Below are 20335 nucleotides of genomic sequence, written 5' to 3'. Positions count from 1 at the left end.
GTTTTATGTTTTCATCACACTCTTTTTCGTGAGCTGCCTCGGGCAGGTTTCCTGGAGAGGCAGCATAAAAAAAAATATTTCAATGGGTTTGATGTGGACCAGGAGACAACCCCGGCTCTCATCCAGGTCCCCATGAAATGTTTCACGCACTTACAGACATGTGTTTGCTGGGGTTGCCAACAGGCCTGGAGAAAAATTCCAGTGGGCAGTGTGGAAGGGGTTTGTGGCAAGGGGAGAAATAACATCCATTTAAGCCTCTACTCAAGAGAGGGGGCCCTTTTTTTTCCGGGCCAGTTGGCAACCGTACTGTTTGCAGGAAGAAGAGTTGTTGTTTTTCTCTACCACTTAAGGGACACTCAAACCAGCTCACAATCACCTTCCCTTCCGCTCCCCACAACAGACACCCTGAGAGGTAGGTGGGGCTGAGACAGCCATGACTAGCCCAAGGTCACCCAGCTGGTTTCATGTGGAGGAGTGGGGAAACCAACCCGGTTCTCCAGATTAGCCTCCACCGCTCATGTAGAGGAGTGGGGAATCAAACCCAGTTCTCCAGATCAGAGTCCACCACTCCAAACCACCACACCAAGCTGGCTCAGCCGTGCCTTTTGTGGTTCTCCTACATTTTACCTTCAGGTAACGAAACCGAGCAATAAGACTCAGAGAAGAAATTAGGGAAAAAATCTCTCAGTTTATTCCGGATTCAGAAGATGACACGATGCAAACACTGAAGAGGGTGGTGGGCAGATCACAACGGGCGGCCGTGTTTGTCCGTAGCAGTGGGAAAGAGCCAGAGTCCACAGAAGCACCTTAAAGACTAACAAAACATCTGGCAGGGGAGGAGCTTTACTTTCGTGAGCCACGGCTCACTTCTTCAGCTGCAAACCCTGATGGGGTGTTATGTAGAGCCCGCCCTCCCCCAACAAAATTCCCTTTCCAAGAGCCTCCCCCACCCTGAGCAGCGCTGGGGTGGTTTACTCTAGAGGAAGCAGTGGCTTCATGCTGGAGATTGCTGAAGGGTTTCTCTTTCCCAGGACCCAAATCCAGTATTATGGGATGGGGGTTGGGCTCATGGTCAGCAGAAGGCCTTCTGAGCAAAGTCCTCCGGCGGCTTCACCGCCTCTCCACCCCTGGGCAGATGGATCGTGTCCTCTCCCTCACTGACGGAGACCTCCTGAGATCTCTCCGGGGTTGCTTCCTTTTCTACTGGCCCGGAGAAATGAGCAGGTGGGTGGACTTTCCACTGTCACTATTCCTCCAGTGCCAGGAAAACCTTTGCCTGGATGAATAAAGTCCTGAGAGCAGCAGGGCCAGTCCCATGGAGGGCCCGGTCCACTCCTTCCTCACCAACGGACTGCTAACAGGAAGATCTCAGACCTCATAAAAGAGGGCATCTCACCGCAAACCCCTCCCTGCACCCCTGAAATGGAGGGTTTCAGGGATGGGAGCAGAGATGCTGGAGCAGGAGGGATGGAAACTACTCAGGTCATTAATGGTAAGGCGAGAGAGAATGGGGTCTCAGTTGACCGTGGAAGAAGTGGAAAGGATTTCTGTGGGTCCTTCAGGGACTGGAGCTAGCTGCCCTCTGGGTTCTGTCTTTGGGGGGCGCTGCTTTGGAGGGAAACTCTGACCCTTTCCTGGGAGGCCGCCAGGTGGGGCCCCTGCAGGGCTATTCCAGTGTGGGCATTGTCGGGGGGGGGCAAATCAAGGGCTCCTGGTGATCCGGAAAGTGCTCCCCCATTCTACAGGAAGAAAAGCTTTGCCGTGAAAGGCGCAGTGAAGGAAAGAGGCAGGCGCAGATCTCGGCAGGAAGGGAATGGCACAGTCTGCCCTCGATTACCTGGAAGGGAAGGAGAACAGGGCAGGTGAGAGAATGCACCTGGCCAAAGACATTTTCCCAAAGAAGAGACATTCAGAGCATCTCACACAGCCAGACTCCACCCCCACCCCCACACTTCAGCTGTGGCTTTTCAAGCTCCCCGGCCACAGAGGTGGTCTTTCCTTTTTTTAAATTAAAAAACAGAAAATTGTATTTCCTGCTCCTCCCTTTCCCCACTCACTTTCCTCACCCTCCTCTGATGCCTGAGTCCCCCCCCCCACACACACACACACCTCATCACGGGCCTGGCTGCTGCAGGCGGGACTCACAGGGGCCTCGGCGGAAGTGGGCCTCGTCGTTGTTCTGCCGGCTCTTGAGGATAAGGATGGTGCCCACAATGATGCCCACGATGCCCATGGCCAGGCCCAGGCCGCACACCACGTTCTCCGCTGTCTCCGGGAGGGGCTCGGGCATGTTGGTGTCTGAGAGAGGAAGAAGAGTTAGCGGGAGGAGGGACCTGATCCAGCGACACCTCCGTGATTTCCGCCCCTCGGCTTTTGCATTCGAGAGCAGAGATCCCAGTGCCAACCCTGGCAGGACTGCCAGTTTCTCTGGGCTGGCATTTCTTGCGCTTTCTGAAGGTCTCTTTGGGCCAAGGGGCACCCGGAGAGGAAGGTGAAAGGGGTCTGGCACAGAGGTGCCGCTTCCCTTCTGCCGGCCACAAAGGGCACAGAAAACAGGGTGGCACCCATGGGGGGGTGAACTGTGGGAAATGACCCCCCCCATGAGAGCCAGATCCACTCCCATTAGTCTTGGGGCTGGGGAGGAGGGAGGGATGAATCCTGTGGCTCATGGGAGTGTCTTGAGGGATGGTGGGAAAAGGGCCCTTTGCAGGAAGGGCCGCCGGGGTCTCTTGGGTCAGCCTAGAATGTCACCCCAGAAAGCCCAGGATCCCAGGCTGGGGTCTTCTGCCTTCAAGGGAAGGTGCACATGGCATCTCTGGATGAGTCTGCAGACTGAATGTGTGAATTGCCCCCCTGTAAGGCTTGTCCCTTAACAGGATTGGTCCTGCCCATGGCTCCCAATCCTTGTTTCACATGCGGGAGCCACCAAGTGATGCTTTAGGTCTACTGATGACCCCCACCCCACCCAACACACACACCACACACACAGTAGCCCTGAGTCCCTGGTCCTTACTCCACTCCTTGGTGAGGGGCTGGGCCAGGCCCCAGTGCTCCACCTCGCAGTAGTAGATGTCCTCGGGGTCGGGGACGAAGGTCAGGTAGGAGAACCTGCGGAAGGAGTTGTCCGTGTTGGGGTAGAAGTCTGTCTCATAGGCGGCCTTCACCTCCTGCCCGTTCTTCTTCCAGGTCAGGCTGATCACCGGGGGCGAGAAGCGTTGGCCAGGCAGACGAGCATGTTGGGGTCCCCCAGGGAGACCGGCTTCTCTGGGTACACCGTCACCTTTGGGGGACTACGGGGTGGGGGGGGAGAGACAGAAAGAGAAGAGTTTGTGTTGCATCTCGGGGGCGGGGGGAGGAAGCCCATCCTGCTCTGTGACTGGATATAAGGGTCAAAGTTCCTGCAGGGAAGGGGCCCAGTGTGGACTCAGCCCCAAAACTAGGGGCGACAGGCAGACTCCTCTGGGGAACCTCTCCAGGAAGCTAGGGTTGGGGGTTGGTTTCCCAGAATGGTGATACTTTGGGGCAGGGGGATCCTGTATGCCCCCACCAACTCTCCCACTGCCCCCCCCCGCTGCGCAAGGGTACCGTTCTCGGCGGGGGTGTTGTTGGAGCGGCGCATGAGGATGTCCAGGTTGGAGCGGAGCACAGCGATGTTGCCCTGGGCGCCCTCGGCCTGGAAGCTGGTGAACTCCTGGAACTGGGGCAGCCGCCAGGAGACCGTCTTGTTCTCCAGGTTCACGTGGAAGATCTCATCCCCGTCAAAGTCGAACATGAACTCGCTGGGCTCCTCCGAGCTCAGGCTACGCTGCACGAAGGCCACCTGCGACAGGACCTCCTCCGCTGTGAAGAGAGATGCGGGGGGGGGGCATTGTGAGCTGGAGAGATTGGGACCACTCTGGGGCTCCCCACCAGTCCCCACAAATGCAAGATCCGGGAGAAGCCGGGTGAGGAAAGGAGGTGGGTCTGGAGATTTGCAGCCGGGACTCTCTCAGCCGCTTGGATGAACCCTCTGGATACTTCAGAGTGAAGCTTCGGCCAGGATATTCCGATTCCTTTAATTTCAGGCTCTGGGAGTTTAGTGGGGGGCAGTTTGGAGATTGGGGGGTCCAAATGGACAGACCAACAGAGGGGTTACCATAGATGGGTGGTCACCACCAGCCGAGCGATCCCTCTTGCGATGCTATTTGGTTTGGATCAGGGTCATATTGGGGGGGGCGCAGATGGAATGCTTGTGGGGGGGGGTCTCCGCAGCCTTGCCCCAATCCTGGGCCCTGCAGCCAGCCCAGTGGAGATGTCAGGAAAGAAGCCCCCCCACACACACCCAGAAGGGCTGCGATCCCGCTCCAGCGAGGCAGCGCTCCCCCCTTCCTCCCTGCGCGCTGGTGGGGGCGTCCAGATGGCGGCTGTGCCCCCTCCCCGAGGAAGAGGAAGGGGAGCCACGCCACAGCCCCTCTCCTCTCCTCCTCCTCGGCGCCTTCCTTTTAAGTACGGTGCAAAATGACAGACAGGCGGACGGGGGGGGGAGGAGCTCTCGTCTGGGAAGTGGGCGCCGTTTTAGGAGCCCCCCCCCCCCCCAACAGAGGCTGAGCCCCGGAGCCAGCCCCGGAATGAGGCCGGGACCCTCTCGGCGGACTTTGCGAAGCGGAGCGCCCCTCCCCCCTTCAGAGAGGGGATCTGGCGTGTGTGCCCCCCCCTTGCTGCCCTTTGATGGGGGGGGGGCTGCTCCCGCTCTCCTCGGCTTGGCGCGGCTGGGGAGGGCGAAGTCCCGGTTCGCCAAAGAACCCCGCTGGCCGAGGCGGCTCCCAGACCCCAACGTCTCCCCCCCCCACCAGAGAGAGACGTTCACCCCCCTCCTCCCTGCCCCTTCCTCCCTCCTCCCTCCCGCTCCATCCCCTGCCCGTCTTCCCCCGTGGCCCCCGCTCACCCCCAGGTGCGCCTCTTACCTGGCACCCCCAGGCGGCCCCCCAGGAGGGGCAGCAGCAGCCCCAGGTAGCCCGCCCAGACCCCCATGCCTCGGCCGGCTGCGAGGCGGGAGGGAGGCAGGGAGAGCCGGGCGGCAGTGGGGGCGGCGGGGCGGGGGCGCCGGACCGAGCCCGGTTTCGGGGAAGGGGGGGCGAGCGGGGCTGATGGGCAGCCAATGGGGAAAAGGGCTGGGCGCTGACCGGCCTGTTGCCGGGTAGAAGAGCTCCAGAAAACGGCCCGAGCGGCAGATGGACGGACGCGCGGAGCTGCTGCCGGCCGAGCCCGACCCTCCGCCAGGAAGGTCCCTCGCGGCCACTCAGGCTGGCCGCGGCTCCCCAGGGGGGCTCCGGCTGGGAAGGGTCTTTCCGCCACACCTACGGCCCGATCCTTTGGAACAGGAGAGGCTGGGGATCGAACCCGGACCTTCTGCATGCCCAGCAGGGGCTGCTGCACCGAGCCCGCCGCCCTTCCGCTGGAACTCCCGGCCACTGGAAGGAGCAAGCTGTGTCCCGGCCCCAGGTGGAAAAGGCCGAGCATTCTGAGGGAGGGGGATTGCACAAGGGTGGGCGGTGAGAGCCCCCCCGCATCTGCAGGGGCTCCTCTGGACCCCCCCCCAAGAGGCACAAGCCCCTCCCTCCTGGGGACTTAGAAGTACCCCCCCCCGAGGCAGCACTTGTGCACAAGAATTGATGGGGAAGGAACGACCCCGGGCGGCCTCCTGCCCAGCCTGGAGGTTGGCAGCTCTGTCTGGAGGGGGCTCCGGCGGTGGAGGAGAAAGCCCCCCCCCGCCTGGCAACGCCAAGGAGGGAGCCCCAGGGCCGGACTGAGGTCTGATGAGGCCCTCAGCTCTTGAAGGTCACGGGGCCCTTTAGGTGTCCAGCTGTCCTTTGTCAACAACAAATCGTTGCTGGTTTTTGTGGGGAATAGATGCTATAGGATAGGGTAATTAATTTATGGACCTAATCGGGAGCGGGCGGGGCCCATTACTGACATCCTAGGAGCCGACAACACAACACAACACACGGTTGCTGTGTGTAGGTTTGATTTGATTTTTATCTTATATTTTGGAAATGTGCATTTGTTTTTTTTTTCCCTTTAAAATTTTTTGGGGGGGCCCCCCAACAGACTGGGGCCCTAAGCTATAGCTTGTTTAGCTTATACGTAAATCCGGCACTGGGGAGCCCCATTCTACGGGGGCTCCTCCCCGTGTCCCCAAGGAAAGGGCCCCTGGAGGGGCTGGGGGGTGCCAGCTGTCGGAGGGGCTGGGTCCGTGCCCCCCACCCCCCCGGGGGCTGCCGCTCTGCCCCCTGCCTCTCTCTTCTCCGCCGGGTCTTCTGGACGGGACCAGATTCTACGACCTTAGGCAGATGATGAGAGGGGGGGGCACCTTGGCCATCTTCTGGGCATGGAGTGGGGGGGGAGGTCGTTGTGAAATCCCTGCATTGTGCAGGGGGGGGGGTGGACTAGATGACCCTGGGACGAACCAGGGCCGGCCCTGCTGAGATTCAGAGATGGGAGAGGGCCAGCCGGGGGGGGGCCCAGGTCGGAGGGGCCCCCAGGTCGGAACCCCCTCCGTCTCTCAACGACACACCATCTCCCGCAAGGAGCGCAGTTGCTGGGGCTCCTGCCCGGAGACCGATGACGCTGCCCCGGAGGGAATTCCCATTGGTGCTGCTCTGGGCCCCCGCCCGGCCCCTCCCGGGGACTCGGGAGGCAAAAGTCGCTTCCCTCCCCAGCAGGGAGCAGAGCAAGTCTCCCCTTTGGGCTGGGTGGGGGTTTTCCATGGGGGCAGCTATGGGGCCTGGCCTGGGCCTGCTAGGGCTGGTTTGGATGCTGGTGGGGGCGCCCCTGGCCCCCGGAGCAGAGAGGAGGCTCCGGACCCCTGGTGAGTGGAGCTGGGGGGAGGGGGGCTGGGAGAGACAGGCCCCTCCCCCTGGCAGCGGGAGGGAGGGAGGACCCTTTCTGAGGTTGAGGAGGGGGTGGGAGATGCCTCCCCTTGGCCCCCTCAGGTGCACTTTGTTAATTTACTTCATTTACACCCCCCTGGGGGGGGACTCCAAGTGGCTTTGCACGGCTCTCCTCCAGGTTATCCTCACAACTACCCTGTGAGGTAGGCCCACAGTGTGTGACTGGCCCAAGGTCACCCACGAAGCTTCCATGGCAGAGTGGAGATTCGAACCTGGATCTCCCAGATCCGACTCTGACTCTCTAACCACCACACCCCACTGGTGTTATCTATTGGGGGCAGATCACTTTGTCTAGGGGGTGCCAACCCCAGACCCCTCGGCAGGGGTGGGAGGGGCCCTGGAAGGGGAGGGGAGGCAGAACGAGGAGGGGGGTCTCTAAAGAAGGGTGGGGGCAGAGCAGGACTGGCAGGCAGTCCCCAAGACATTTGATACCCCTCCAAAAGCCTTTTCTGCTTTTGGCACCTGGAGGACAGGGAGAAGTTCAACAGGTCAAGCCTCTCTGGAAATATCCATGCTTGCAAATGCTTCGGCCATTAAAGGCAGAGGAGCCACCGAAGAGAAAATCAGGGAGGGGGGCAGGTCTGGGGGGGGGCAGAGCGGCCAGGACCCCCCCTCAGCACCACTCTTCTCTGCTCTCCTCTCCGCCTCCCTCTTTGTAATATGAGCTCCGGCCAAGGGAGTGGTCTGCTCTGAGCTCCCCAAGGAAGGAAAGGGCCGTGGAGTTATCCCTGTGTAGATGCCTCCAGCCCTCCCCCCCCAGACTCAGAGTGGATCCCAGAATTGAAAACAGTGTAAGGACAGCGAGGAGCGCAACAGGCACAGCGACAAAGGCGGGGTTACGAAAGGAGAGAAGAACCAGGCGCTGAAAACAGAGTCATATTTATAAGGGGGGAAATTATAAGTCCCTCGCCTTTTGTGCACTTGAACCAGGGCCCCATGCCACAAAAAATGCCCCTCCTGAACCCTCCTCTTTTGCACCCTGTGTGGAAGGACAGAAGATGTGGGGTCCCTCCCTGGCCCCCTCAGACTGGCCCTTCCCTCCTGGCAGGAGCCACAGCAGAGAAGACCCTGTCTGAAGGGGCAGCTGCTGCTCGGACCCCTTGGCAGGGGGGTGGCCTTCAGCGGGCTCTGCTTGGGGGATGGAGCCGCCTCCGAGGGGCATCGGGGGAGAGGCGTCCCTTTAGACATGAGGGTCCAAGGGCATGCAGGGCTTTGCAGGTGTGTGTGTGTGTGGAGGGGGGGGTCAGGTTTATGCCTCTCCCAGCCTCCCTGTTGGAGTGGGGGTAGCCATGCCAGTCTCTTGCAGCAAAATACCACAGGAGCCTGTGTGTGTGTCTGTGGGGGGGGGGGGGATCTTGAAGCCGAATCGCGTTCATTCCAGGAAGAGCCTTCCCGAGCGGGAGCTCCCTTCCTTCCTCAGGTGCCAGAGGAGGCAGGAACCCCTCCGCCTCGTTTTGACAGGACCTCCCCAAGGGGGAGGGAGAGGCGGGGAGGGGTCCCCGGAGCATCAGTCCGGTGAGGTTCTGTGCTTGGGGAGGGGACCCCCCTCTTCATGTCGTTTCCCAGGGGTGCCGGCTGGAAATCGGGCGGCTTCTGGCCTGGCCTCCCAGCCCCTGTGGGGGAGAGCAAAGCCTCGTCCAGCAGGGCGGATAAGACACCAGTGAAGCAGGAGGCGGTGGGAAGCAGGGGAGGAAACGGACCCCCCCCCACACACACACCCCCCTTAGAAGGCGTGGAAGCGTCTCCTTGGGATCCTTGTCTCGTTTTAATTGGAAATAATGCAAGAGGAGCCTCCTTTCTTTCGAGAGCTTCCCTTGACGGTTCTGAGTGGATCAGCCCTGGCCATCAGTGGGGTGACCGACAGATGTCGCAGCCAGATCGCCCGCACATCCCATCCAGCTGTTCTTAGCATGCCCCATCCTCCCCCGATGTGGGTCCGCCCTCGCCGGACCCACATCGGGCCAAGGGGGAGGCCCAGGTCCGGAGCATCAGCACAGTCGGGCTGTGAGGTCACGGTGTGGGCGTGGCCTCGGTGGTCCCCGGGTGGGCATCAGGTAGAAACGCGTCCGGCTCCAGGGGCGGCGCGTTGCAATGGGTGGAGCGCTAGCTGCATCCTAATGGGGGGGGGAGCCGGGTTCGAATCCCCACTCTGCCCCGGGGGGGGAGGCTCGCTGGGTGACCTTGGGGCGAGTCGCTCTCCCGGGGCCTGCCCTCTACTCCCCCCTGCAGAAAAGAACTCCCTCCCTCCACCCGCCCCCCAGGCACTTTTCCCTCTGCCCTCTGTGAGCGGCGTCGGGGGGGGGGAGAAAGTCGCGTGCTGAAAGGGGAGCCGCCGCGGGCGCTTCTGCCCGGAGACTGATGACGCTGCTGCCTCGGGGTGTGTGTTCTCATGGGTGCTCGTCTGGGCCCGGGCCCGGCCCACTCCCCAGGGAGCCCCTCGCCTTCTGCCGCGCCGGGGGGGAGGGTAGGAGGGACCCTCCCCTCCCCTCTCCTCTCCTCCCCCGCCGCCCTCTCCCTCCGGGCGTCCTGCTGGCCTGTAGGCTGAGCCCCCACCCACCCCGACACCGGGTTGGCAAAGAGAGGGGGCTTTGGGGGGGCCCCACGGAGGCTGCTGCTGCTGCGGCCCCCTCCGCGTCCCAGCTGTGACCCCCCCTTCTCTCTCATCTCCCCCCGCCCCCCAGACGCCCATTTCCTGGTCCAGGAGAAGTTCGAGTGCCGCTTCGCCAACGGGACGGCGGGCCAGGTGCGCTACGTCTACCGGGAGACCTACGACCGGCAGGAGTGCTGGCGCTTCGACAGCCGCCTCGGGCGCTACGTGGCCCTCGCTCCGCTCTGCGAGAGGGACGTCGAGCGCTTCAACCGCGACCCGCACGAGCTGGCCGTCCGCATGGCCCGGGTGGACTCCTACTGCCGCCACAACTACGGGATCCTCGGGGGCTTCCTCCACAGCAGGCAGGGTGAGCGGAGCGGGGAAGGGGGGGGCGGAGCGGGGGGGAGTCCGCGGGGGGAGGGGTTTCCCCTCCTCCCACCCCCCACTGGAGGGGCTCCAGGCCTTTGGGGGGGAGCGAGGGGGCCCACTCAGGATAGCGGCTTCTCAGGCAGACCCCCCTTTCCCGCCCCAGGAGGAGTCCGGCTTGACCCCCCCACCTCCCCACCCCTTGAGAGCACACGGCCCCCCCCCAGCGCCGGTCAGTGAGTCCGGCCTCTGCACCCGGGACCCCCTCCTGCCCCCCACCAGGGCCACCAAGGGGTGTGTGCGTGGGTGCGTGGGGTGGGTGGAGGAACCTTAGTGTAAAAAGAACGGGAGGAGCTCGAATGGATTCATCTTTATTTTTGTCTTTTACATCGGACACCCCCCCCCCCCGCCCAGATCCACCATCACCCTTTGGATCCCTCCCCTCAGTCCACAGGCCCGGTGGTATTATTGACTGTGATATATATGTGTACAATGGCACCATCCACTCCTCCCCCCCCCCATTACCTATTGCTTCGGTCCCAGAGGGTGGAGAGTTCTGGTTACCAGGGTCTACTTTCAGTTGAGGCTGCTGTGAGCTCACAGCTGGGGGCCCGTCGGAGTTGATGCTCTACAAATAAAAGCTGTTGGGGGGACCCTGGCCTGATGCTGCATGCCTTAAAAGGGGGATCATGACAGGCCCCACCCCAAAAACCAAGGAGCTCCCCCCCCCCATTGAACAGTTTGTTTATCTGCGGGTCAAACGACTGTAAATAAACAATGTTAACATTGATCATTACAGAGTCAGAATTACGATTCTGTGACGCCAACCTGCACTCTCAGCACCCACTGGTGGCAACACAAGGAAATTTTGCCACCTTTGTCCTCAAGTTAATAATAATAAAATCATCCAAATGTCTAAAAACTCTGGTCAACAAGGGCAATGGCAGCCTATTCCTGTCATCCCAATAACATTCACAAAACAATAAAAGATGGGTAACCGCGACACACGACCTGGACTCCAAAGGTAAATGCGGGAGCCTCCCTCTGACTGACCAAAGCCAGCAGAAAGGCAGTGAAACGAGATCTTGAAAAAACCCATTGAAAATTAGTAAAAAGTACCCACTGTCAGGATCCAGGCACATGGAGGGATGTCACATTTCAACAAATTTTTGAAGCCTAACGGGAGTCCCCCCCTTTTTTTCCAGGGGAAAAAAAGAGGGGGGAATATTGAGATATATGTAGTACTTACATTCCAGTAAAAAAAACCCTGAACTTCTTACTGAGTGAACAACATAAAAACCCCTCATTTACTACTCACAGTACAATCCTAAAGTTACTCCAGTCTAAACCCATTCATTTAACATTGTACAGTTTGACATGTTAATGACATTCAGAAGTATGAAGTACAAACAATTGCAAACTTATCCAGTGCTCAAGGGAAAGCTGCCAACCGCTGCACCCTCGGCTTCCATGGCACAGGGATCATTAATTTTTGTGATCTGAGACATAAGAAAAAAATAAAAGTTGAAGGTAGAAAAAAAATCTGTAGTCAACAAAACAAAGGGTAGGAGAAAGTTTCCTTCCAAACCTTGTATATGTCTGCAGTATAAGGTTGGGGTTGTTTTTTCCACCCTTCCTCAAATTTTGAGAGTTTTTCCACAGAAAAAAACCCAAGAAATCCTACAGGCATTTTACATGCTGCCCCATTTGGATGGAAGATGCTGTTTTTCTCACTCAAAAAGAGTAAATATTTCATAGGAGGTTCTTCTAGTAGCAGCCCGATCAGCCCAGCTAAGCCCCAGCTCCTCGGATCTCAGAAGCTAAGTTGGATCAGTCCTAGTTGGTACTTGGATAGGAGACCTCTGAAGAAGGCCAGGGGTGGTGAGGTGGAGGCGAGCAATGGCAAAAAAACCCCTCTCAACCCCCTCCCAACCAGCCAAACCCCCGCCCAGCCTTGAAAACCCTCCACTGGGGTCGCCATAAGTTGGCTGCGACTCGACAGCATCTCCTTCATTGTCAGTGCAGATTTTTCCACGCTAGAAATTATGAGTGTCATAAAACCTGGCCTGAAGATGCATTTTACTCATTCTAAAAGAGAAAATATCTCCTAGGAATTTCTTTACAGTGTTCTCCCGTTTCCAACACCCCCACCCCAAGTTTTCCATCACAAAAACTGGGGGGAAAAAAGGTTTCTTCCCTTTCCCCTGGGCCCTCCCATCTCTGGGCACGTGGACTGAACAAGAGAAAACATGGATCCACCACCACCCCTGGGCAGCAAAAACAGGGATCCTGAAGCCGAAGTCAACCAAATTTGCCAGTAATGTGTGCCTCCCCTCTCACATCCCCCATTACAGGCTCAGGGGTCAGGAAGGCAGGTTGATCTGCGTGAGAACTTTGGGATCAGTCTGTCCTGGCAGGGGTTTCTCGCCCCCCACCCACGGAAACGGATCATAGCCTGGGGGTGTTGCTGCATCCTGGCCAATGGTTGGGGGCTCCGGTCTCCTCCTCCGTGGCATCATGTGGGGCCTTTAATCCGCTCTGTCTGATGGGTCAGCTACGGCCATTCCTTGAGAAGCCTGATTTGGTCGCAGTGATCCCTGCTTGGATCCTTTCTAGCTTAAACTAGTGTAATGCAGTCTTCATGGGTCTGCTGGTCCAAATGGTATGGACACTGCAGCTTGTCCCAATGTCAGAGTTGTGTATGTTATGTGTGTAGGGATCATACCCCTTTGGCACTGAAAAAGCTGCCCTTGGTGACCCCTCAGTTTCTGGGCACAATTCCAAGGGCTGGTTCTTCCCATTAAGGCCTAAACAGCTTATGGCCAGGGTCCCTGAAGGACCGTCCCCCTCCCCATACTATCCAGCTCACCAGTTCAAGATCTGCCTCTCAAGCCCTGCTCTCTGTGCCCCCTTCTTCAGAGGTCAGGTGGGTGGCATGATCACAGGTGGGGCTTTTTCTGGGGTGGCCCCTTGCCTGTGGAATGCCCCTCCCCCTGGAGGCTCACCCAGTGCCCAGCTCAGGCTCACTTAGGGCCCAGGCCAACGTGTTTTCTGCTCACTCTGTCTTTCATTTAGGGGGTTGAACTTTTAAAATCACTTGATGGTGTGCCTTTAGCCTGAAATTGTTAAAATCATTTTAAGCAGATGGACAATTTTTAACATTGTCTGCTACATTTTTTTAAGTCTGAGTTTTAATGTTTATTTTTATTGTCTTGTAGGCCACCTTGGGCTGGTTCCCTAGGGAAGGGAGGCACAAAAACTACCTAAATGAATGAATGAATAAGAACCGGTTTGGTAGAACTGAGCCCTGGAAAAGTTAGCGTAGCAGGACAGGGTCCCAGAGGACAGAACAGACACCGGGAGGCCTCAGGAGATATTGCCCCCCCCACAAGTGGGCCCTGAATGGGGTCATCCCACCCTACCCTGAACTGTTCTGCGTCTCTCTTGATCAGGTACCGCCTGGTGGGCTCCCGTCTGTCGGTTGTGAGGACAGAAGCATAGGCACACTGGTTAATTTGGGTACCCCCGTTTCACTCCTACGGGCAAACCCTGTATTCTCAGAACATCCTCCAATTCCCTAAATCGTTCTGCCAGCTAGAATCTCCTCGATCGGCTGACTTGTTTGCTCCAGACTGTTGTGGTTCTGTTGTATGGCATCCTCTTCTTGGTCAGAGCCCTGGGTTTCCTCTGTGCCTTCAGGACTTTCCGTTTCCTCAGCACCTTCCTGTGTAATAGTGGTAACAAGGCAGGAAGTCCTAGACCATCTAGACAAACTGCCAACTAACAAGTCACAGGGACCAGACGGTATTCCTCCTAGAGTTCTCCTAGAACTCAAATGGGACATTGCTGAACTCCCTACAAAGATATGTAATATGTCCCTTCGATCAGCCTCTGTACCAGAGGACTGGAGAACGGCCAATGTAACACCCATTCATAAAAAAGGTTCCAGGGGGGACCCAGGAAATTACAGGCCAGTTAGCTTAATGTCTGTTCTGGGTAAATTGATGGAAAGCATTATAAAAGTAGAATTGTCAAGCATATAGAAAGAAGGGCAATCCTTGCTGAACAACCCCCAACATGGCTTCTGCAAAGGTAGGTCCTGTCTCACTAACCTATTAGAGGTTTTTAAAAGCATCAATAAGCATGTGGACAGGAATGAGCCTGTGGACATTTTGTATTTGGATTTCCAGAAGGCTTTTGACCCCGACCAAAGACTGCTAAGTCCCCCACCAAAGACTGCTAAGCAAACTACTAAGCACACTTCATAGTCATGGGATAAGAGGACAAGTCCTCTTACGGATTGAGAACTGGCTGAAAAACAGGAAGCAGAGAGTAGGAATCAATGGTCAGTTCTCCCAATGGAGGGATGTGAGCAGTGGGGTCCCTCAGGGATCTGTGTTGGGATCGGTGCTTTTCAACCTATTCCTCTGTGACCTGGACTCGCAGAAAACATTGGAGGGACCCCCTCCCCAAAGGCAGCCCTGGGAGAAGAAGATGGGGCCTTTGGTAGAACAGAGTCATCCGTGGATCAGAACCGGGGTCTGCCCAGAACAGAAGAATGGTCGAACACTGGTCTCTCTCTCTCTCTTCTCCATCTCTCTCTGCTTTTCTGGCTCTCCTGCATCTCTGAGTTTTCCCCTCTTCTTCCTCCCCCTTTGCAGTTCAGCCCACAGTGATGATCTCCCCCACCAAGGCGGAGCCCCTGGCCCACCACACCCTCCTCCTCTGCACCGCGGCAGGATATTACCCCTCAGAGGTGGACATCAAGTGGCTGAAGAACGGGCAGGAGCAGACAGAGGGGGTGGGATACGCCGATGAGATCCAGAACGGAGACTGGACCTTCCTCACCCAGGCCATGCTGGAGACAGTACCCGAGCGGGGGGACGTCTACGCCTGCCAGGTGGAGCACAGCAGCCTGACTGACCCCATCACTGTGCAGTGGGGTAAGAGACTCTAGGGCTTCCCCCTTTCCCTACAGACACACAACCCCTCGAAGTGGGTGGGAGTTCCAAGGACTTGTGTGAACTGACCAGTTCAAGGTGCAGCGAGACCCCCACCCTTCTCAAGGACTCCCCCCTTCCATGAGTGAGCAGAAGCCCCTCCCTAGTGTGGGATGAACCCCTTGCCAGGGGGTAGCACAGGGTTCCCCAACGTGTTGCCCACAGGTGTCATGGCACCCACAAACAACGTTCCTGGTGCCCATCGCTTGTTTTTAGAAAGTGTGTGGCTCCACCTCCCATGGCAGCCATCTTGTGGTTGTGCCCACCACCCTGTGCCAGAACTATGATGGTGCCCATGGGCTCAAAAAGGATGGGGACCCCCCCTGGGGGTAGTCCCTGGACCAGATTCTCCCTGTGAAATCTGTGGGCTCAGAGGCCACATCCGGCCCCAATCCGTCTCCTCACAGGGGGCTCCTTCTCTTCCCACAGAGCCCCAGACGTCGGATTCCGCCAAGAGCAAAGTGTGGACGGGGGCTGTGGGGGCCGTGCTGGGGGTGGTCTTTGTGGCCGTGGGGCTCTATCTCTACCTGAAGAACAGGAAAGGTAAGGGGGTGGGTCTGGATGGGGGGAGGGACTTCAGGAAACTGGGGGAAGGGCGCACACTCCCCCCTCCCTCGGAATCTGTCCACGATTGGACCGATTTGACAGGGGGAAATGAAGGGGCCCGGCCCCACCAGGGTCTCACTTTGGAGAGGGGGCTCTTTTTTTCTCACAGCCTGTTTTGGGGGCTGCCATTTCTAGGCCAACAGGAAGACCCCGAATGGTGCAAGGGGACACCAAACTTTTTAATGTCTTCAGCAGTTTGGCCTGCTTCAGAAGAGGGCAGCCAAGAGGGCCAGGAGCCCCCTTCCCTGTGAGGAAAGGCTGGAGAGTCTGGGGGCTTCTCAGTTATGGAAAAGAGACGACTGAGGGGAGGATATGATGGAAGTTCATAAACTTATGTGTGGGGTGGAGAGAGTTTTAGGGGGAGAGTTTTCTCTTCCTTCCGTAACAGTAGAACTCAGGGGCAGCCCATAAAGCTGTGGGGAAAGGGGTCCAGGGCAGAGAAAAGGACACACTTCTTTATTCAGTGAGTAGGTAAATTGTGGGATTCGCTGCCAGTGGACTTGGTGATGTCTTTAAGCACAGATGGTTTTAAAAGGGGGTGAGGCAGATTCTAGGTGGAGAGGTTTTATTACTGTTAGGTGGATCTGCAACTGGTTGAACAGATCGCACCCAAAGAGTGCCTGTTAAAGGCTTCTCATCCACTTGGAGAGGAATGACTAGTGGAGTTCCTCAGGGATCTGTGCTGGGCCCTGTGTTGTTCAACATCTTTATAAATGATTTGGATGAAGGAATAGAGGGGATGCTTATTAAATTTACAGATGATACTAAATTGGGACGGGTAGCAAATACGGTAGAAGACAGAGACAAGATGCAGGATGATCTTGACAGGCTGGAGAAGTGGGCTAGAACTAATAAAATGCACTTCAACAAAGACAAATGTAAAGTTCTGCATTTAGGTAGGAAAAATAAAATGCATAATTATAGGATGGGGGGAGACTTGTTTGAGCAGTAGTGTGTGTGAAAAGGATCTTGGGGTCTTAGTAGACCAAACACTGAACATGAGTCAGCAGTGTGATGCTTTAACTAAAAAGGCAAATGCAGTCTTGGGCTGCATCAACAGAAGTATAGTGTCCAGATCACGCAAAGTGATGGTATTACTTTGTTCTGGTTAGACCTCAACTAGAGTACTGTGTTCAGTTTTGGGCACCACAATTTAAGAAAGATGTAGACAAGCTGGAACGTGTCCAGAGGAGGGCAGCCAAGATGGTGAGGGGTCTGGAGACCAAGTCCTATGAGGAAAAGTTGAAGGAGCTGGGTAAGTTTAGCCTAAAGAGGAGGAGACCGAGAGGTGATATGATAACCATCTTCAAGTAACTTGAAGGGCTGTCATATGGAGGATTGTGCTGAGTTGTTTTCTTTTTCTTTTTTAAATTTATTAGATTTTTTTTCTTTAAGAAAAACATAAAAAACAAACAAATACAACAAGAAAAAATAAAAAAATTACAAAAAAGAATACAAAAAATTATAAAAGGGTATTCATATACCATAATTAATACATTCATAATTACTAATTTATAATGTTAAGCAAAGATACCCTTTCCCCTCCACCCACCTAAAGAGTGACCCTTCACCCGACTTCCGCAGAAGTGTCTTAACAGTTTTATTTTATCCATTAATATTATAAATCACAATTGTTAAAAAATTGATTTCTATATCTCATTAATTAATAAAGTAAAGTCAGTTTTTGCCAACTTATCCCAATATGAGGTGGCCTTAACCCATGTTTTTTTAAATTCTCCCATATCCTTTCCATGCAGAAATTCCGTTAACCTGGCCATCCTCATATACATCCATAATTTCTCTCTCCAGTCAATGATTGAAGGTTTATTTACTTGTTTCCATACTTTGGCTATCACAATTCTTGCAGCAGCAAAACTTTATTGACAGATAATCCTATCCTGGTCAGATATATATTTTTGGTGGGATTCCCAATAAGCAAAATGATGGTTTCCTTTTTACTCTACTATTAATCAAATTATTTGTTTCCCTTAATATTTTTTTCCAAATTTTTTTAAAAATTTTGCATAACCACCATACATGCATATATGTTCCTCTTTCCTTTCAATATCTCCAACAGATTCCCTTGTCTCCCCTATTCATCTTGGGGAATTCATCATAATTGGGGTTATATGCCATCTATAAAACATTTTATATAAATTTTCTCTAATTTCATTGGTTATTGTAAATTTAAACTCTCTCTTCCATATATTTTCCCATATATCCAAATCGATATTAAATCCTAAGTCCTTCATCCATTTAATCATAACTGGTTTGATTCTTTCTTGTTCTAGATTGGTCGTAATTAGTAATTTATACATTCTACCTATCAGTCCTTTATTTCCTTTATTTAATACTTTCTCTAACTCAGATTTATTTTTGTTAAATCCAAGCTGATTATCTTTATTAAATATATCTCTTAACCTATAATACACAAACCAATCCTTTATATCTAATTCTTCCCTACTTTTTAAAACCCATTTCTCTTCTTTCCAGTCAATAATATTTCTATACATATCTATATCTAAATTCAGGGGAGGATGGGGCTGAGTTGTTTTCTGTTGCCCTAGAAGGTCGGGTTGAAATTAAATCAAAAGAGTTTCCATCTAGACATTAGGAAAAAAATTCTGACAGTTAGAGCGGTCCCTCAGTGGAACAGGCTTCCTCAGGAGGTGGTGGGCTCTCCTTCCCTGGAGGTTTTTAAGCAGAGGCTGGATGGCCATCTGTCAGCAATGCTGATTCTGTGACCTTAGGCAGATCATGAGAGGGAGGGCAGGAAGGGTTGCGTCATTGTTTGGCACTCATGGCCCTTTCTTGCATGCCCAGGGAAATGTTGATTGCCACTTTGGGGTCAGGAAGGAAAAGGGACTCCACTCCAGACGTTGCAGCGAGTTAGAAGTTTTATTCAGAAAGTCAGCGAGTTCAGCAAGTCATAGAAACTTAAGGCTAGAATACAGGCATGGGGGAAACTCGGTACATATATAGGGTAAATACAATGGGATTGATTAGGTTTTAGAAACAAAGAAACAATATAGAAGTTAACTGCCGGTAACGACTTAAGACAACGCATACAGGAAATTAACGTGTGCAATAACTGGCTGATCTTCCCGGGCTCCCAGCATTGTTCCGCGGGACCCGGTATCAGATTAGAAATTACTCGGGTGGGTCTCCATTGAGGTGCAGATGTCGGGCGGGAGACCGAGTGCAAAACGGGGGGGGACGGAGTGCACAAAAAACTCCTTTTTGTCTGTGCAGGTAACCATCTTGTTTTTACCCGGGGCCGAGAGAGAGCCTAGCTGACAAGAATTTTCCTCCAGGCCAGATTGGCCAGGGATCCTAATGGGATTTTGTTTTGCCATTTTCTGGCATGGAGGTCGCTGGGTGAATGTGTGTGGGGGGAGATAGTTGTGAAATTTTCTGCATTGTGCAGGAGGTTGGACTAGATGACCCTGGTGGTCCCAGTTCTATGATTCTATGGTTCTAGGAAAGACAGGATAGAAATATTTAAATACATAAATGAAACAAATTTCTCTCTTGCAGCGAATCCTCTCCAGCCTCCCGCGGGTAAGTCACTCGGTTTATTTACAGTCCCCTTTTCTCTCTGAGACTCCAGGCAGATGAGAAAGATAGAAATTAGACGCGGGTAACCAAAAAGGTTGACAAAATAACTAATAATGGGCAGAGTAAAAATGGGTTACATACAAAAAATTTACAAAGCTTAATACATTATCAATCATAAAAAATATCCTTAAAACCAAACAAATAGTACTTTGTCAGTGATATAAACTGTAATTTTCGCACACTATAAAGAGCAATTATTCAAAATATAAAAATATCAAATGTAACAATTCTGACCAAGGTATAAAACCTTGGAAGAAGAAATAGGAGGAAAGAGGGGGGGAGACTTCAGACTAATTTTTGTGTAATTCCTTTATTTTAAAAAAATTCCAAAACTGTTAATCTATATTGCTCACATGTATAAGAACCAGGGACTGTTAATTAGTTCGACAATCCCCTCCCCCTTCATTGTTGGAATAACATCGGACCCCCCCAGCATCCTTTTTCAGATGGTTCTTATATCTGGTCCAAATCTCCAAGACATAAAAAGGAAGAATTCAATGAAAGAAAACATGTAGATGAACAAATTAAGGAAATTAGAAATGAATAACGTTTTTTAAAAAGAAAATTGTAGAAATCAACCTGAGCGAGCAAGGTCAGAATGGATCCTCGCTCTATGGGGTGTACCCACCCACATTCAGAAAGCAGATGGTAGCCAACAGTTCCAATTGTCCAAACTTATATTAGGTGGTGAGAGGACGGAAGATGATGCGATCATGAATAATTACTGATGAACTGGACCCTACTTTTTATACGTGTATTTTTAATGATTTATAATGTATTAAAACTTTTGTCCGTTTTGTGTACATAATCCATTGTGATTCTGTCCATCATTAAGTTTTTTTCACAGTGGGTAGCCGTGTTTTTTTTGTCAATCTTTTTGGTCACCTGTTGTTTCTGGGTTGAAGTTTTTTCTTCCCCTTTTTGTTTGTGTTTTACAGTATAAGACGTGGAATCTAAGAAAGCAAAAACCAGGGCGACATAAATTGGACAATAGCGCAGTAAAACCTGTATGAGACAGACTCTCCCCTCCCTGTTGTGAGGGTCTCTGTCTTTGTGTCTCTGCTTTCCATCACCTGCGGTGTTATCAGTGAACTCGTAAAAGCAGTTCACACCTTCTGGTCTCAGGCGCCAGGCCTGATGGCCCATGTATCTTCCCCCCCGCTGTTCTTCCTGCCAGTACTCCCTCAGGCCGGTGCGGCCTTGGAAGTGTGATAGCCGCACCAGAC

At 54.0% G+C, this 20335-nt stretch overlaps 1 protein-coding gene and 1 pseudogene across 1 annotated transcript; one reads left to right on the top strand and one right to left on the bottom strand.

Annotated features, from left to right (window-relative positions):
• Positions 1 to 2113: 2113 nt before the first annotated feature.
• On the bottom strand, positions 2114 to 5010 carry LOC130492702 (mamu class II histocompatibility antigen, DR alpha chain-like; annotated as a pseudogene).
• Positions 5011 to 6756: 1746 nt separating this feature from the next.
• LOC130492640 (H-2 class II histocompatibility antigen, E-S beta chain-like) lies at positions 6757 to 20052 on the top strand. The gene is made up of 6 exons (XM_056866402.1): positions 6757 to 6847; positions 9611 to 9886; positions 14547 to 14828; positions 15315 to 15428; positions 19029 to 19052; positions 20048 to 20052. Exons 1-6 carry the CDS (start codon positions 6757 to 6759, stop codon positions 20050 to 20052), a joined length of 792 nt encoding a protein of 263 aa, XP_056722380.1.
• Positions 20053 to 20335: the final 283 nt, after the last annotated feature.

This window comes from Euleptes europaea, chromosome 1 (genome assembly GCF_029931775.1).
Source record: "Euleptes europaea isolate rEulEur1 chromosome 1, rEulEur1.hap1, whole genome shotgun sequence".
Classification (NCBI taxonomy): domain Eukaryota; kingdom Metazoa; phylum Chordata; class Lepidosauria; order Squamata; family Sphaerodactylidae; genus Euleptes; species Euleptes europaea.
This window is presented reverse-complemented; position numbering and strand designations above follow the sequence as displayed.

Bases quoted from the DNA above. Each gene is read 5' to 3' on its own strand.
- LOC130492640 (XM_056866402.1), top strand. From the start codon at position 6,757: ATGGGGCCTGGCCTGGGCCTGCTAGGGCTGGTTTGGATGCTGGTGGGG. The intron at 9,887-14,546 runs GTGAGCGGAGCG...CCCCCTTTGCAG, and splicing joins CTTCCTCCACAGCAGGCAGG to TTCAGCCCACAGTGATGATC. The intron at 14,829-15,314 runs GTAAGAGACTCT...CTCTTCCCACAG, and splicing joins CCCCATCACTGTGCAGTGGG to AGCCCCAGACGTCGGATTCC.